Source organism: Lissotriton helveticus, chromosome 7, assembly GCF_964261635.1.
Source record: "Lissotriton helveticus chromosome 7, aLisHel1.1, whole genome shotgun sequence".
Taxonomy (NCBI): domain Eukaryota; kingdom Metazoa; phylum Chordata; class Amphibia; order Caudata; family Salamandridae; genus Lissotriton; species Lissotriton helveticus.
This window is the reverse complement of record NC_136068.1, coordinates 1,740,441,703-1,740,456,396: the sequence shown is the minus strand read 5'-3', so window position 1 is coordinate 1,740,456,396 and position 14,694 is coordinate 1,740,441,703. Positions and strand designations below refer to the sequence as shown.

General features: G+C 46.6%; 1 protein-coding gene across 2 annotated transcripts in view; it reads left to right on the top strand.

Annotated features, from left to right (window-relative positions):
* Positions 1–14,694, top strand: part of IGLON5 (IgLON family member 5) — a 1,087,135-nt gene that overhangs the window by 1,005,609 nt on the left and 66,832 nt on the right. Inside the window, exon 7 of one of the 2 annotated variants that reach the window (XM_078655466.1) lies at positions 11,355–11,506. In XM_078655466.1, coding sequence (XP_078511592.1) covers positions 11,355–11,506 — 152 coding nt within the window. Of the gene's footprint in view, positions 1–11,351; positions 11,507–14,694 lie in introns of both variants that reach the window. The other variant, XM_078655465.1, reaches the window with a different exon arrangement.

Genomic DNA, 14,694 nt, shown 5'->3' with positions numbered 1-14,694 from the left:
CCGGATGTAAAGCTGTGTTTGGCGAGGGGATATAAATTCCTGTGCTTCCTGCTCCCGCATAAAATTACACTTGCTGTCGAGGCCTAATTATCAATCACGCTTATCGCCTGACTTAATGTACGAGTGCAGGCGTCACATGGAAAAACACGAGAGGGGCACGGGGGAGGGGCAAACCCCCAGCCGCCACCCCCTCCCACTCTCACCACCACCAAACACAACAGAGGTGGCAGGTAGGTGGAGGGGCCAATCCCCCACCACATATCCTCTCCCCCCCCCCACCACCATCACCAAACACACAGGATTCCTTGGTTACAATGATGGGCAAAAAACAAGGTTAAATAATCAGGGCACAAGTCCTAAACAAGCATTTACAATGCAATGGTCTCGGCATTATTAAAGGTAGAGCTATTGGCATTGCTCATGACATTTTTTTTCTTCCTTTTTTTTAAAATCATAAATAAATAGCATTGTCATTTACATTGCCAATAGCTTAATCGTTAAATAAATTGCATTGTCATTTACAATGCCAATAGCTTAATCGCTTGCAAATGCATGACCTATTGCATTTACACACACACACACACAGAGCCACGCACACACACAGACAGAGCCACGCACACACACAGACAGAGCCACGCACACACACAGACAGAGCCACGCACACACACAGACAGTGCCACGAATAACTGAGCCAGTCTAGCTTTTCCCATTCAATTCAGTCAGTGGTAGGACTACTTTAGCCGTGCATGCTACAAGTAACCGAATGCAAAGCCTGGTTATCGCTGACAAGGGTCTAGCACACTTGGGAACTCAATTGGATCCCCGACTGACATAGAAAGCAGCGGGGGACCCTTCAAGCATCTACGAAGACTAGCCGTACGTGAGATGTCCTTCTGTCCTGACGGAATCCAGCTGCCCGTCCTCCCAAAGCTGGGGCCCGGTTAGGAACACTGGCTAGCCTCAGTCATCCTTCCCGCCCCACTTCCATTGTTATGCGACGGACATCCGCTCTGCCATATTCCAGCCTTAAATGGAAGACGTGGATTTGACCTCAGACTCTAGACTCTAGACTCTGACCTCAGACTCTAGACTCTGACCTCAGACTCTAGACTCTAGACTCTGACCTCAGACTCTAGACTCTAGACTCTGACCTCAGACTCTAGACTATAGACTCTGACCTCAGACTCTAGACTCTAGACTCTGACCTCAGACTCTAGACTCTGACCTCAGACACTAGACTCTAGACTCTGACCTCAGACTCTAGACTCTGACCTCAGACTCTAGACTCTAGACTCTGACCTCAGACTCTAGACTCTAGACTCTGACCTCAGACTCTAGACTCTAGACTCTGACCTCAGACTCTAGACTCTGACCTCAGACTCTAGACTCTGACCTCAGACTCTAGACTCTGACCTCAGACTCTAGACTCTAGACTCTAGACTCTAGACTCTAGACTCTGACCTCAGACTCTAGACTCTAGACTTTAGACTCTGACCTCAGACTCTAGACTCTGACCTCAGACCTCAGACTCTAGAATCTAGACTCTAGAATCTAGACTCTAGAATCTAGACTCTTGACCTCAGACTCTTGACCTCAGACTCTTGACCTCAGACTCTTGACCTCAGACTCTTGACCTCAGACTCTTGTCCTCAGACTCTTGACCTCAGACTCTTGACCTCAGACTCTAGACTCTTGACCTCAGACTCTAGACTCTTGACCTCAGACTCTAGACTCTTGACCTCAGACTCTAGACTCTTGACCTCAGACTCTAGACTCTTGACCTCAGACTCTAGACTCTGACCTCAGACTCTAGACTCTGACCTCAGACTCTAGACTCTGACCTCAGACTCTAGACTCTGACCTCAGACTCTACACTCTGACCTCAGACTCTAGACTCTAGACTCTACACTCTGACCTCAGACTCTAGACTCTAGACTCTAGACTCTGACCTCAGACTCTAGACTCTGACCTCAGACCTCAGACTCTAGAATCTAGACTCTAGAATCTAGACTCTAGAATCTACACTCTTGACCTCAGACTCTTGACCTCAGACTCTTGACCTCAGACTCTTGACCTCAGACTCTTGACCTCAGACTCTTGACCTCAGACTCTTGTCCTCAGACTCTTGACCTCAGACTCTTGACCTCAGACTCTAGACTCTTGACCTCAGACTCTAGACTCTTGACCTCAGACTCTAGACTCTTGACCTCAGACTCTAGACTCTTGACCTCAGACTCTAGACTCTTGACCTCAGACTCTAGACTCTTGACCTCAGACTCTAGACTCTTGACCTCAGACTCTAGACTCTGACCTCAGACTCTTGACCTCAGACTCTTGACCTCAGACTCTAGACTCTTGACCTCAGACTCTAGACTCTGACCTCAGACTCTTGACCTCAGACTCTTGACCTCAGACGCTTGACCTCAGACTCTAGACTCTTGACCTCAGACTTTAGACTCTTGACCTCAGACTCTTGACCTTAGACTCTTGACCTCAGACTCTAGACTCTTGACCTCAGACTCTAGACTCTTGACCTCAGACTCTAGACTCTGACCTCAGGCTCTGACCTCAGACTCTGACCTCAGACTCTGACCTCAGACTCTGACCTCAGACTCTAGACTCTGACCTCAGACTCTAGACTCTGACCTCAGACTCTAGACTCTGACCTCAGACTCTAGACTCTGACCTCAGACTCTAGACTCTGACCTCAGACTCTAGACCCTGACCTCAGACTCAGACCTCAGACTCTGACCTCAGACTCTAGACTCTGACCTCAGACTCTAGACTCTGACCTCAGACTCTAGACTCTGACCTCAGACTCTAGACTCTGACCTCAGACTCTAGACTCTGACTTCAGACTCTAGACTCTGACCTCAGACTCTAGACTCTGACCTCAGACTCTAGACTCTGACCTCAGACTCTAGACTCTGAGGTCAGACTCTGAGGTCAGACTCTGAGGTCAGACTCTGAGGTCAGACTCTGACCTCAGATTCAGACCTCAGATTCAGACCTCAGATTCAGACCTCAGATTCAGACCCCAGACTCAGACCCTGTCCTCAGACCCTGTCATTAGACGCTTCTGTTCGGAATCTGACAGCATTTAGCATGTTTAGCTCACGGTAGAAGTTTGTTGAACATCCATTCTGTGATTTAAAACGTTTACGTCGCTTGCTTAATTACTTCCAATCCCGGCTTCCCTATGTGATTAGTTGTGCGATCTCCGGCAAATCACATTCACATAGGTGTGTGCCATGGCGCACTCTAGCACACGGCATAACACCCATTTTCATCACATGTTTTAATGCAAATGTAGAACTTTTATTCCGTCCCCCTACTTACATTTTACCCACTCTACCTGTTAATTAGAAGACACGTTCATCAACACATTGAAAAGTTGTTATCCAGACGCTAATCTCCCTACGGACAATTCATTTACCTACCAAAATGAGGTAGTGCCTAGAACCAGGGTAAACGCCAGAATTAAACGCTATAACATCGTGTCATTCATATTTAAAAGCCAACACTTACCCTGTATTCAGCCGGACAGACGCTGCAGCCCAGAGACCTCTTGGACACGAACGGGCGTGAAAAGTAGAGAAGTTTCCCCAAAAAGAGCAGGTTCGGCAGTGAGTGCGCGCGGACCTCCTGTGGGATTAAGAATGCAGACTTGCGGGTCTGTGGAAGTGAATATCAGAACCAGTGCAGGACTGGACCGTGATTACACTTTTGAAACTTTAAAGACCTGATAAATCAGTACTGGGGAGTACGCCCGTAAATGTGCGCTCCCTGTTTACTTGAAAACACAACTAAACACGACCACAAAAGTCCAATTTTAGCTTTGTCAAAAAAGCATGATACCATTGTTTGTGTCGTTAAATGTTTCCCCTAATGTGCCTACCCAATCTCTTAATCTCTCCGTAATACCCCTTGCCCCTCCCCCCCTTCCTAGATGCCTGTGGAGGTATGAAACAGGAGGAGCCCCCTCACCCCCCCCACCCCTCCTCCGGGGGAAGTTACACTTGCGCCCAGCAATGGACGCCGGGCACAAAAATTATAAACATTTTCCACTACATACTTCTGAGGTAGCATTCTCGTTGCTGCAGTCAGACACGTCATTAACAATGAGCATTTTAGAGCATTCCTAGGAAACGCGGACCCCACAAAGGAAGCAGTAAATGCAGCGTGTGTGACTGGTCTGTGAAATGATTCCCTTCAAATAATGGCGGCATTGACTGAGTGAAAGGCTCGTACCGCAAATGACTGGTCTCTGTCTATGGGCTCCTTTCAATAAATCCAGGCTGGGCCCCTTGTGTTTGCAAATATCTTGGATTTCCGTGACCTCCAGCAAACTTTTCTCCCTGACCTCGCGGGATGGCCACTCACACATCACATCTGTACCGCTCTCATTGCGTATAATCAGTCCTTCATGGCGTCTTTAGAAATTGCTACCGAGACACTAGAGCGCCCAACCATACGGGTGTCATACCCAAAGCAAGTGCTGACTACCGGAGAGCTGCGGGCGGAGGGAGGGAGGGAGGGAGGGAGGGGGGGGAGCGGGACTAAGGAAAGCTGTGGGCGGGCGGAGGGAGGGGGGGGGAAAGAAATATACATGGCTTTGTGAGAGTGCACGCTTTATTTGGCATGGATGGAACCCGCTCGGCTAGATGGTGCTTCACCAGATCACACGGCTTGTGCAACGCGCAGCGGGGACCCGGACCTGCGAAAGATAAGAGCGGCAGGGCGGCTTTGCAGAGTGCGCTCCGCGGCTCCCTGTGGTGACCCCAATGCTTGTCTGCCCACAGAAAACGAGATGGCCCGATGTGTACACACAGAGACTGCCAGGTGGAGGAGGCTGCGACTTCTTGGGGCGGCTGTTGTTGTGAAATGGCCTAAAGAAAAGCGCCGCCATTTTCAGATTCGGGGGCGTGTTTTTTGCGCCCTGAGTGACAGACGACGTCACAGGGCTAAAGAATGCAAAAAATCACGCCCCCGAATCCGAAAAAGACGGAGCTTCTTTGGAGGGACGGCTCGCTCCTCCAATGGCTGCCCTCATTTAGGAAGCCAGCCAATGGTGGAGAGACAGAGCAGGGGGGCGGGTTCTGAAGCCCCACTAGATGACATTAATTCTCCGGACCGGAAGCTGTGCTTTGCACAGCTTATAGGTCCCGAGACCTAAAAAAGAAGTGGGGGGACGCTGACGTCACGACGACAGGAAGTGACGTCACGAAAGGTGACTTGCACCATCAGACTCATTGCCTCCCCTCGCTCACCCTTTAGATGTGATTTTATTCTAATTCCTTAAGAGTAAGAAACAGGTGTTTACTCCTGCTTTACATGCTGTGCGTTTTAAACGTAGTGGCATTTTTCTTTTTTGCTCCAGTTATGGAGCTCCTGGTAAAATAAGTGGGTTGGACGCCGTCCACCCGCGTGGTACCCCGACTCGAGCCTGGACTTACATTCATTTATTTATATATTAAAAAAAGTGCTGCCAGTTTTTGCAGGTAAGCGGTACCACTAATGGATGAGATCATTTACTGTGAATCACACAATTTGCTCAAATATGGAGGCCAAGATCAGAACGCATGTACTCTGGAAACATAGCCGAGGATTTAATCACCATACTATCAACCTCATTTCAAGCATGGTAGCAACAGTAGGTGCAAAAATACCCCTGTCCAAATGTCCTTTGGGTGCGGAATGGATTGTTACATTTGCAGTGCATGATGGGAAGTATCTTTCAAGAAACTTTTTTGCAGGAATTATTGTGCCCTGTGTTTTGCTGCTACCGCATAGTTTGGCATGTGCAATTCCATCCAGCCAGGACACTGAGAAATCGTCACCACAAAAATCAGACATGAACGGTATTGGCACAGCTCTGATAGTGGGGCAAAGTAAATAAACAGGGCACAAAAAGGATTTTACATCAGTTTTTTCACATTGTGCCCAAATCTGAATGAGACAAAAATGTCTCATTCCAGAATGAACAGAGTGTTATGTTATTATCTTTTTACTTGGTTTTTAGGTGTGACAAAAGCCAGACATTTTTTAAAAATTGTAATATACACACGTTGGGGCTGATTGTGCCGAAATGTATGCTCCCATTGTAAAATGGGAGGTGCAGTTTATCACCTTAAGGTGCCTGCCACAGTGTGCAGGGATTAACATGTGCCCCCTCGGCCTCCAAGCAGAGGCTGTGCACCAAAGGGGGTCCTGCTGGGGCCCCCAAATGCGAGTTCTGATAACCTTTCTGTATCGGAAATGCCGGCATGGAAAGGGAATCAAAACCTGACATCATAATCCCTAGGGCGGAAAGAGCCGCCCTTGGGATTACTGGCCTCCGATATTGTCGGAAGCCATCCGGAATGACCGGTCGGATTCCTTTCAAACCGAAGCTATCGTAATGAGGCGGTTGGAAAGGAATCTGTCCGGCATATTACGATGCAGCCGGACGTTCCTTTCCAACCAGATCGTAATCAGCCCCATACTGAGCATTGGATCAGCCTCCTTCATCCATTTGCTTTTGTGACTCAGGACCCTTCAGCCATTCACTTGAGACTGTCAGGCCCGGACTGGCCGTTGCGGGCACCGGGCAATCCCCCTTTGGGCCGCAAGGGTGGGGGCCGGTTTTGGGCCCCTGGGGGCCGTTTTTGTTACAAAATCGGCCCTGTAACAAAATCATACAAAAGGGGATGATGGACGGAGCGTTTGGGGGTGAGTGTTTGATTTGCTCAGTCAACTGTTCTGGGTTTAATCCATCACCATTCTTTAGCCCACTCAGCCACCCCATTTCAGATATGTCTATATGCAAATAAGTCTGACCCTGTGCCTCATGGGAACAGTCCAGCCCGAACTGCCAAGCCATGTCTTCCATGGTCCGGAAACAAGCATCCTGGGACCGGTTTCGGATTCATAATCCTCATCAGCCAGGCTATCTTGAATCCAGTGGCCAAGTGAGCAAGGGACTCACATCTGAGCATACCCTGCCACACTTAGGGCGAACAAAGCGATACAAAAGGGGATGATGGACGGAGCGTTTGAGCAAATCAAACACTCACCCCCAGTCAACTGATCTGGGTTTAATCCATCACCATTCTTTAGCCCACTCAGCCACCCCATTTCAGACATGGCTATATACAAATGAGTCTGACGCTGTGCCTCATGGGAACAGTCCAGCCCGAACTGCCAAGCCATGTCTTCCATGGTCCGGAAACAAGCATCCTGGGACCTGTTTCGGATTCATAATCCTCATCAGCCAGGCTATCTTGAATCCAGTGGCCAAGTGAGCAAGGGACTCACGTCTGAGCATACCCTGCCACACTTAGGGCGAACAAAGCGATACAAAAGGGGATGTTGGACGGAGCGTTTGAGCAAATCAAACACTCACCCCCAGTCAACTGATCTGGGTTTAATCCATCACCATTCTTTAGCCCACTCAGCCACCCCATTTCAGACATGGCTATATGCAAATCAGTCTGACCCTGTGCCTCATGGGAACAGTCCAGCCCGAACTGCCAAGCCATGTCTTCCATGGACCGGAAACAAGCATCCTGGGACCGGTTTCGGATTCATAATCCTCATCAGCCAGGCTATCTTGAAACCAGTGGCCAAGTGAGCAAGGGACTCACGTCTGAGCATACCCTGCCACACTTAGGGCGAACAAAGCGATACAAAAGGGGATGATGGACGAAGCGTTTGAGCAAATCAAACACTCACCCCCAGTCAACTGATCTGGGTTTAATCCATCACCATTCTTTAGCCCACTCAGCCCCCCCATTTCAGACATGGCTATATGCAAATCAGTCTGACCCTGTGCCTCATGGGAACAGTCCAGCCCGAACTGCCAAGCCATGTCTTCCCTGGACCGGAAACAAGCATCCTGGGACCGGTTTCGGATTCATAATCCTCATCAGCCAGGCTATCTTGAATCCAGTGGCCAAGTGAGCAAGGGACTCACGTCTGAGCATACCCTGCCACACTTAGGGCGAACAAAGCGATACAAAAGGGGATGATGGACGGAGCGTTTGAGCAAATCAAACACTCACCCCCAGTCAACTGATCTGGGTTTAATCCATCACCATTCTTTAGCCCACTCAGCCACCCCATTTCAGACATGGCTATATGCAAATCAGCCGAAAAGCAGCCCTGGCAAATAGCTCGGTCACCCTCCCCCCCCCCCACTCCCTCCCCACGGGGGGCGGGGGGATGGGCAGACGAGCACTTTGCCAGGGCCGGTTTTCGTTCCCAGTCCGACCCTGGAGACTGTGTCAATCACATCTTGGAGCAGACTGCTGGAGTATTCTCATCTTATCTCCTTTTTATTGGCTGTTTGGGGATGCTTGGATGACTATTTCTGATTTGATAAGTATTGACAATCATACCATTTATTATTTTTATGAAAATCAATGTCAGTCATCTCACATTCAGAATGTTAACACTCCTCTCCCTGCTGCTTGGACACTTCTTGGCATGTTGTGTCAGTGAGTTTTGGTTTACTACCTACCCATCAGCTCCAGCACCCTGGCACCGGGGCTCTCCTCACACAGGGGACAGACCTGCTGGCATTTCTACCCTGAAGCTGGGTCATTGCTGCTTCCCAGTGGCTTCCACAGCTGCACACAAATACGGTCAAGACCGATGGGCTTGATTAGTAAATCACTATGTGAGCCAGGCCTATTGGCTTTGCCAATGCTTGTTATATGTGTCATGCTCTGCAGTTACCAGGACTCTTAGCCCTGCTTGAGGCAGCACATGGATCTATGTATCCAGGATTTCCATGCCCCAGCATTACCATGTCTGGTCATGCCCCAGCATTACCATGTCTGGTCTCCCCTAAAGGAGGGTGATTAGTCCAACCTGGGCTCAAGTGAGTGGGTGTAGTGATCCTTTCAATGTGGGGGATTTCTCCAAAGTTGTGCTGCAAATGGTGAGGAGTGGGGTCTTACAGCATGAGGACCAAACCCAGCTTGGAAATATGTCATCTCTGTGCAGCCCACCACACTGTAGGTTCCGTTACAACCTACCGCCTACCTCGCTTCAGCTGCGGGGGAATCGTATATAGTTTTTGGGCCTGGGTGGGCTTCATCGTGGATTGCATGACTTTTAGTTGCCTGTAAGCAAACTCTAGGGGGGGGGGGGGCAGGGCGTGAAACCCCCATCTCACTCTTCAGCACAGACCTCTACAATTCAATGAACATGATCATGCTCATTTTTTGCCACTTCACATAGATTTACTTGAGCCATTCAAAAAGGTTTCACATAAAACTTAAAAAACTGGCACTTCTAAAGGTCCCTTTCTTCTCTAACATCAGGATACCCTCCCGGGTGACATACGTGTCATAAACATAGACCATCTTTTGGAATACAAGAGACACCCTTTAACCAAACGAGAACCTAGGTAATTCATCAATTATTGAGTACAATGATCCTCTAGAGGTTCCAGCACATCGCTTTAGGATATACAGCTTAATCTGAAATAATTGATAAGCAGAAGTGGATGTATGACGTTACAACGCATGCTTTTACCACGCATGCTGTTACAACGCAAGTATTACAACGCAAACCTTTACAACGCATTACACTTGGGGGTGCTGGATAGTGAATAGTTTAATTTACTATTCCAACTCCAGTCCCCGTGGACACTAGGGAAGGTGTTGGATAGTAAATTAAAACTATTCCCTATCCTAGAGCGCCCCCCAGTGTAATGCGTTGTAAAGGTTTTTGTTGTAATACTTGCGTTGTAACAGCACTGCGTGGTAAAAGTTTTGTTGTAAAGGATGTTTCCCGCAGAAGTAAGCCAATTGTCTAGGGGAAAAGGGATCCATTAAGGTACCATTGTGTTGCAAGTACCTGCAACCTGTGTATGCCACACAGAAAAAATAACCAAAAGCGTAATGGCGTCACGAGGATAAGCGGGTGGGCAATTATCCTCGTGACTCCACCATGCCGTTGGTTATTTTTCCATGTGGCATACCCTCATCCCTACTTTTTTCCATAAACAATTGGCTTATTCTGCTACTGAGTTATTACAGATGCCCCAGTCCCCTCGCCTGTCCTGATGAGACCCTCTCATCACATTCGGGAGCCGAAACGTTGTTGACAAAAACACAACAAACAAACTGTGCGACATTAATTGAACCCAAAGACTGCTGTTTGTTGAAAAAAACACACACAAGGAATCGCAAATATGCTCTCGCGTTCTGTTGACGTTGGACTTGTGTTTTTTGAGCATCACGCTGGGGTTACATCACTGTAAACCAAAATGACTGTTTATCTTCCCATATGTTGCAAAAGTAAGCTTTTAATATATCTTTTTACGAATAGGCAGTGTTGTTGTGTTTGTGCTGCTCTTACCTCTGATTGCATTCATGCTTATAGTGATCATGCTGTATATCTATAAGAGATGCACTATAAGACACCACGAGGACCATTGCTCTTAATAAACATACAAATTGACATAACATGTCGTAACATGGTTACACGGATACATGTGTTGCAAATGAGTAGTTTTAGTCGAAGACCCTGAGACACAACCTGGGCCAGGATCTGGCACATGGCTAGTGAAACTGATTTTATTTTTTTTCCAAACTTTGAAAATTGTATTTTTTAAACAGTGAAAGCATGCATACATTGCACCTCGTTAGTTGAAGTAAGTGCTTTAGCCTACACAGCAGGTTTTCCTTTTGAGACTCGGGGCAGATTTACAAGGAACTGACACATCTGCAGATACGTCAGTTTCCTTGCGCCAGTGCCAAATGTCCTTGCACCACCATGGATGCGCTGTATTTACAATACAGCGCTCCATGGCGCAAGGATTAACAGATGCGTCAGAATTACTGACGCATCTGTTGGCACAAAAGTGACGCATCGCTGGAGTTGCTCATGAAAGTGACGCAACGCCAGCAATGTGCCATAACAGATAGGTGAATCCCATTCAAAAAGCCATGGGTCATGTCTTACGCCTGGTCTGAGCAGGCATAGGGATTTTGATGCAGTGAAGGCATAGAGTGATGCCGTGAAATGGCTTTTTGCGTAGGAACGCCTAGGCTGCATACATTATACCTGGTGCAGGTATAATGTGACACAGGGCTTTACAATGTGATGCATCTCCCTAGATGTGTCACATAGTTAATTGATCGTATTGTTTGCGCCGCCGTTGTGTCAAAAAAAGTGACGCAATGGCAGCACAAGGAGGCACAAGGGGCTTGTAAATCTGCACCTGAGTTCTCATGAGTGTTGACTTACCATGACTGCTAGGGGAAGCGAAGAGGTCTGTGCTGCGGCTGCCAGCCAATAAGAAGAGTCCAGACGATCGTATTGGCTAATCCTGTATTTGCCCTCTCCTCTCCTTCCAGCAGACTCATTGGTGGCAGCGAAGGGTTGAAGATCCAGACTGAGAGGACCAGATCCTTGCTCGTCTTCTCCAACGTCAGTGCACTGCATTATGGGAACTACACCTGCCTCGCCAGCAACAAACTCGGAGCCTCCAACGCCACCATGCGGTTGTACAGTACGTATTCTTCAGGTGTCCTGTCACTATACACAGCATGAGTACAGCATTTGCGTGTTATCCCATGCTATGCACCATACCAGTGGTTGTAGTATACTGAGTAAATGCTAAGTTAAATACAATACTCTACAGTGTTTGACTGCCGATTTTGATATGCGTTAATCTATAAAGATTGTAGACGTTGAGCAAGAAATATGAAGAATTTGTATGTTATGAATTTTTATTTTTATTCCACAGAAGTCAAACAAATAGCATTTGCACACTTTGTTATAAATTTCACAAGATTCACAAGTTGCGTTCAGAAAATTGACTCAATTTTCATACAAAAGGAAAGTCTTTACACTTGGATTCCAAAGCAACTGCTATTCTAATCATCAGATGATGAAGAAGCATCTTACGCCATCCAATCAATGCCTGAGTTCAGAAGATGTTGGGTCAACTTGTCGGGCCTTCTCTGCAGATATGAAGGGGGTCCATGCTTTCTCAATTATGGGCATAGGTTCATGGATCAATGCTGTAAATTTTTCCATAAATTGAGCTAATGTTTTACCACTTGACATGAATGGGGGTGTCAATTCTTGTTTCCAAAATAGTGCTTGGGATAATCTAGCGCTAGCAATAAATATGTGCGGCGTTTGCCTGACAGAGTAGTGGTAGGATAGATAGAGTCCCTACCCAGTATCAATACCCTTGGGTCTAAAGGGTGCATGATCTCAGTGATTTCCTGCACGCTTGTGATAATCATTTCGAAGTATTCTTCGATCTTTGGGCAGGTCCAGCACATGTGAATCATGCTTCCCTGCTCTCCAAAGCCCTTCAAGCATAGTACTGAGCTTCCATTTATGGCGCCTTGGTCGGCTTGGGTAAAGTACCAGCTCGTTATTATTTTATATGCGTTTTCTTTAAGTTGGACACATATCGAGGATTTTGCTGCTCTTGCCCAAATTTTCACCAAGATCTTCAGAATAGGTTCCCCTAAATTTTCGTTCCACTTAGCAATATAGGTAGGTGGTTTTGTCTGTGAGTAGCAGGAATAGAGTTGAATAAAATAGAGACTTTCCTTATTTCCATATTTTTATCATCGAACAAGGTTTGCAACGGGGTGTGATCCCTATTGGTCCTCAATTGTACTTGTCTATTTCATGTCCAGTGTAATAACTGGGTTAACCAAATCCATCATGGGACTGGAGAGTAAATTGTTCAGTACACGTTTCTCTGTCTAGTGTTGTCCCATCTGCAAAACAGGTCTCCCAATCTCATTGGTTTCCCATTGTTAAAAGTTTAAATCCAACATCCCAAATCCTGAGAGTAAAATCCAGATTGAACGTAAATGGAGTCATAGGAGGTGTGAATGCAGCCATGTTCTTTTTCCCAGTTAAGATGTCCCAATATTTCAGAAGTATGTTGGTTGAGCCAAGTAGCCATAATAATTTCGAGAATGGGACCTGAGAATAGATTTATCCTACATCTACCCGCAGTGACTTGGGGGGAGTAGTTGCAAATCCAGTGCAGGTCACAATAGGGAAGCCATAATATTGCGTAAGAGCCCACCATAGAGGGCCTACCACCAATAAAGGCCCGCTCCAGTGCTATAGGCCCGGCCGAAGGTAGCGGCCATTTAATGGCCGGTAGAGTACGCTACGGAGGCCTCCAGGGCTATTAGAACATTACTCCCCTAGAGGGCAGAATGTTCTATTTCGTAAAACAAAGGCCTCACGGAGCCCAATGGGATTGAAATCCACTCGAGCTCCCTGAGTCCTTATGTTCACAGCAACAGCTGTGAACAAACATTGGAATGTCAGAGTTAGAAGCCCGGAACACTCCATTGTTTTCAATGGAGCTCCCATTATTCCAATGTTCTAATAAAACTTTCTCCCCACCCTCCCTCCAATTTATTTATTTATTTGCTGGTTTATATAGCGCTCGAATCGACTCCCAGTGGAGTATCTCTGCGCTTTTGGAGCCGGTCGAACAGAGGGTGTGGATAGAGTAAGAACTAGATCTAATTTCTGAACAGTACGGTTTTCAGTTGTCTCCTAAATTTGAGATGTTCTGTACACTGTCTAAGAGACAGAGGAAGTTTGTTCCATAATGTGGGTCCTGTTATTGATAGTGCTTTTCTCCCATGTCTAGCCAATGGCTTTCTATATTTTGGTTATATTATATATTGATTTTCCTAGGCACTCTGGGGAGTTTTATCCTCTGTATGAAAAATAAGAGTTTATTCTGTTTCAGTGTAATGGTATCCTTAGGGATTTGGAGTGGTAAGGCTTTCAGGCTCAATAGGAGGCTAGGAATTAAATTCATCTTGCCACTTGGCCTAACCATAAAATCTCCAGTTTCCCCCACCTGTAGAGATGTTTCTATAAGACCTCCAGCAATGGCGGGATATTGTGAGAGTGTGTATGTTTTATCATCCTTGTTCACCAAACCCTTAAGTTTTGGATGGATGATTTGCCCCACTAAAACCAAACCTTCGTATTATATTTTTAGTTGTCCCCTATGGATCTAATCTGCCCAAGGTGGCACACTATGTGTGGTTAACTCTAAGCCCACAGTAAGGTGGGAATAATGTATCTGGTTCAATGAAAAAGCAAAGGATGCCATCTCTGTAAAGAGCTATTTTATATTCAGTTCGCCCTAGAGCAATACCTTTTATTTTACGATTGTTTTTTAATTTTTTGTATAGGGCTCCATTGAGAGGACAAATATTATTGTGTAAAGGGGACACCCCTGTCTGATCCCTATTGTTAGCTTAATTTTGGGGGAAAACTCTCAGTTTATTTTTACTTCTGCTATAGGGTGAACAAAGTTAAACAAAGTTTATTATGGTTTGGGCCTATGCCTGTTTAGGTAATAGTTTTCTTTTTTAGAATCTCCAGTCTACTCTATTGAAAGCCTTTCAGCATCAAGCAAGGGAAGGATCATTCGAGCGCCCTGACATTCGGATGCTTTTATCGGCTGTAGGCTAGTCTGGTGTTATACGTAGTGTGTCTATTTTGAATGAATTTGGATTGCTCAGGTGAAATAAGCAGGTGTCAAGCATCACACAGTAGAGAAGCCAAAATAGAAGTAAACAGTTATACATCAAAATCTAATAATGCTATTGGTCTACAAGACCCACATCTAGTGGTGTCCTTATCCGGTTTCAAGACTAAGGTTATTGTGGGTTCCATCACGCTCTCCAT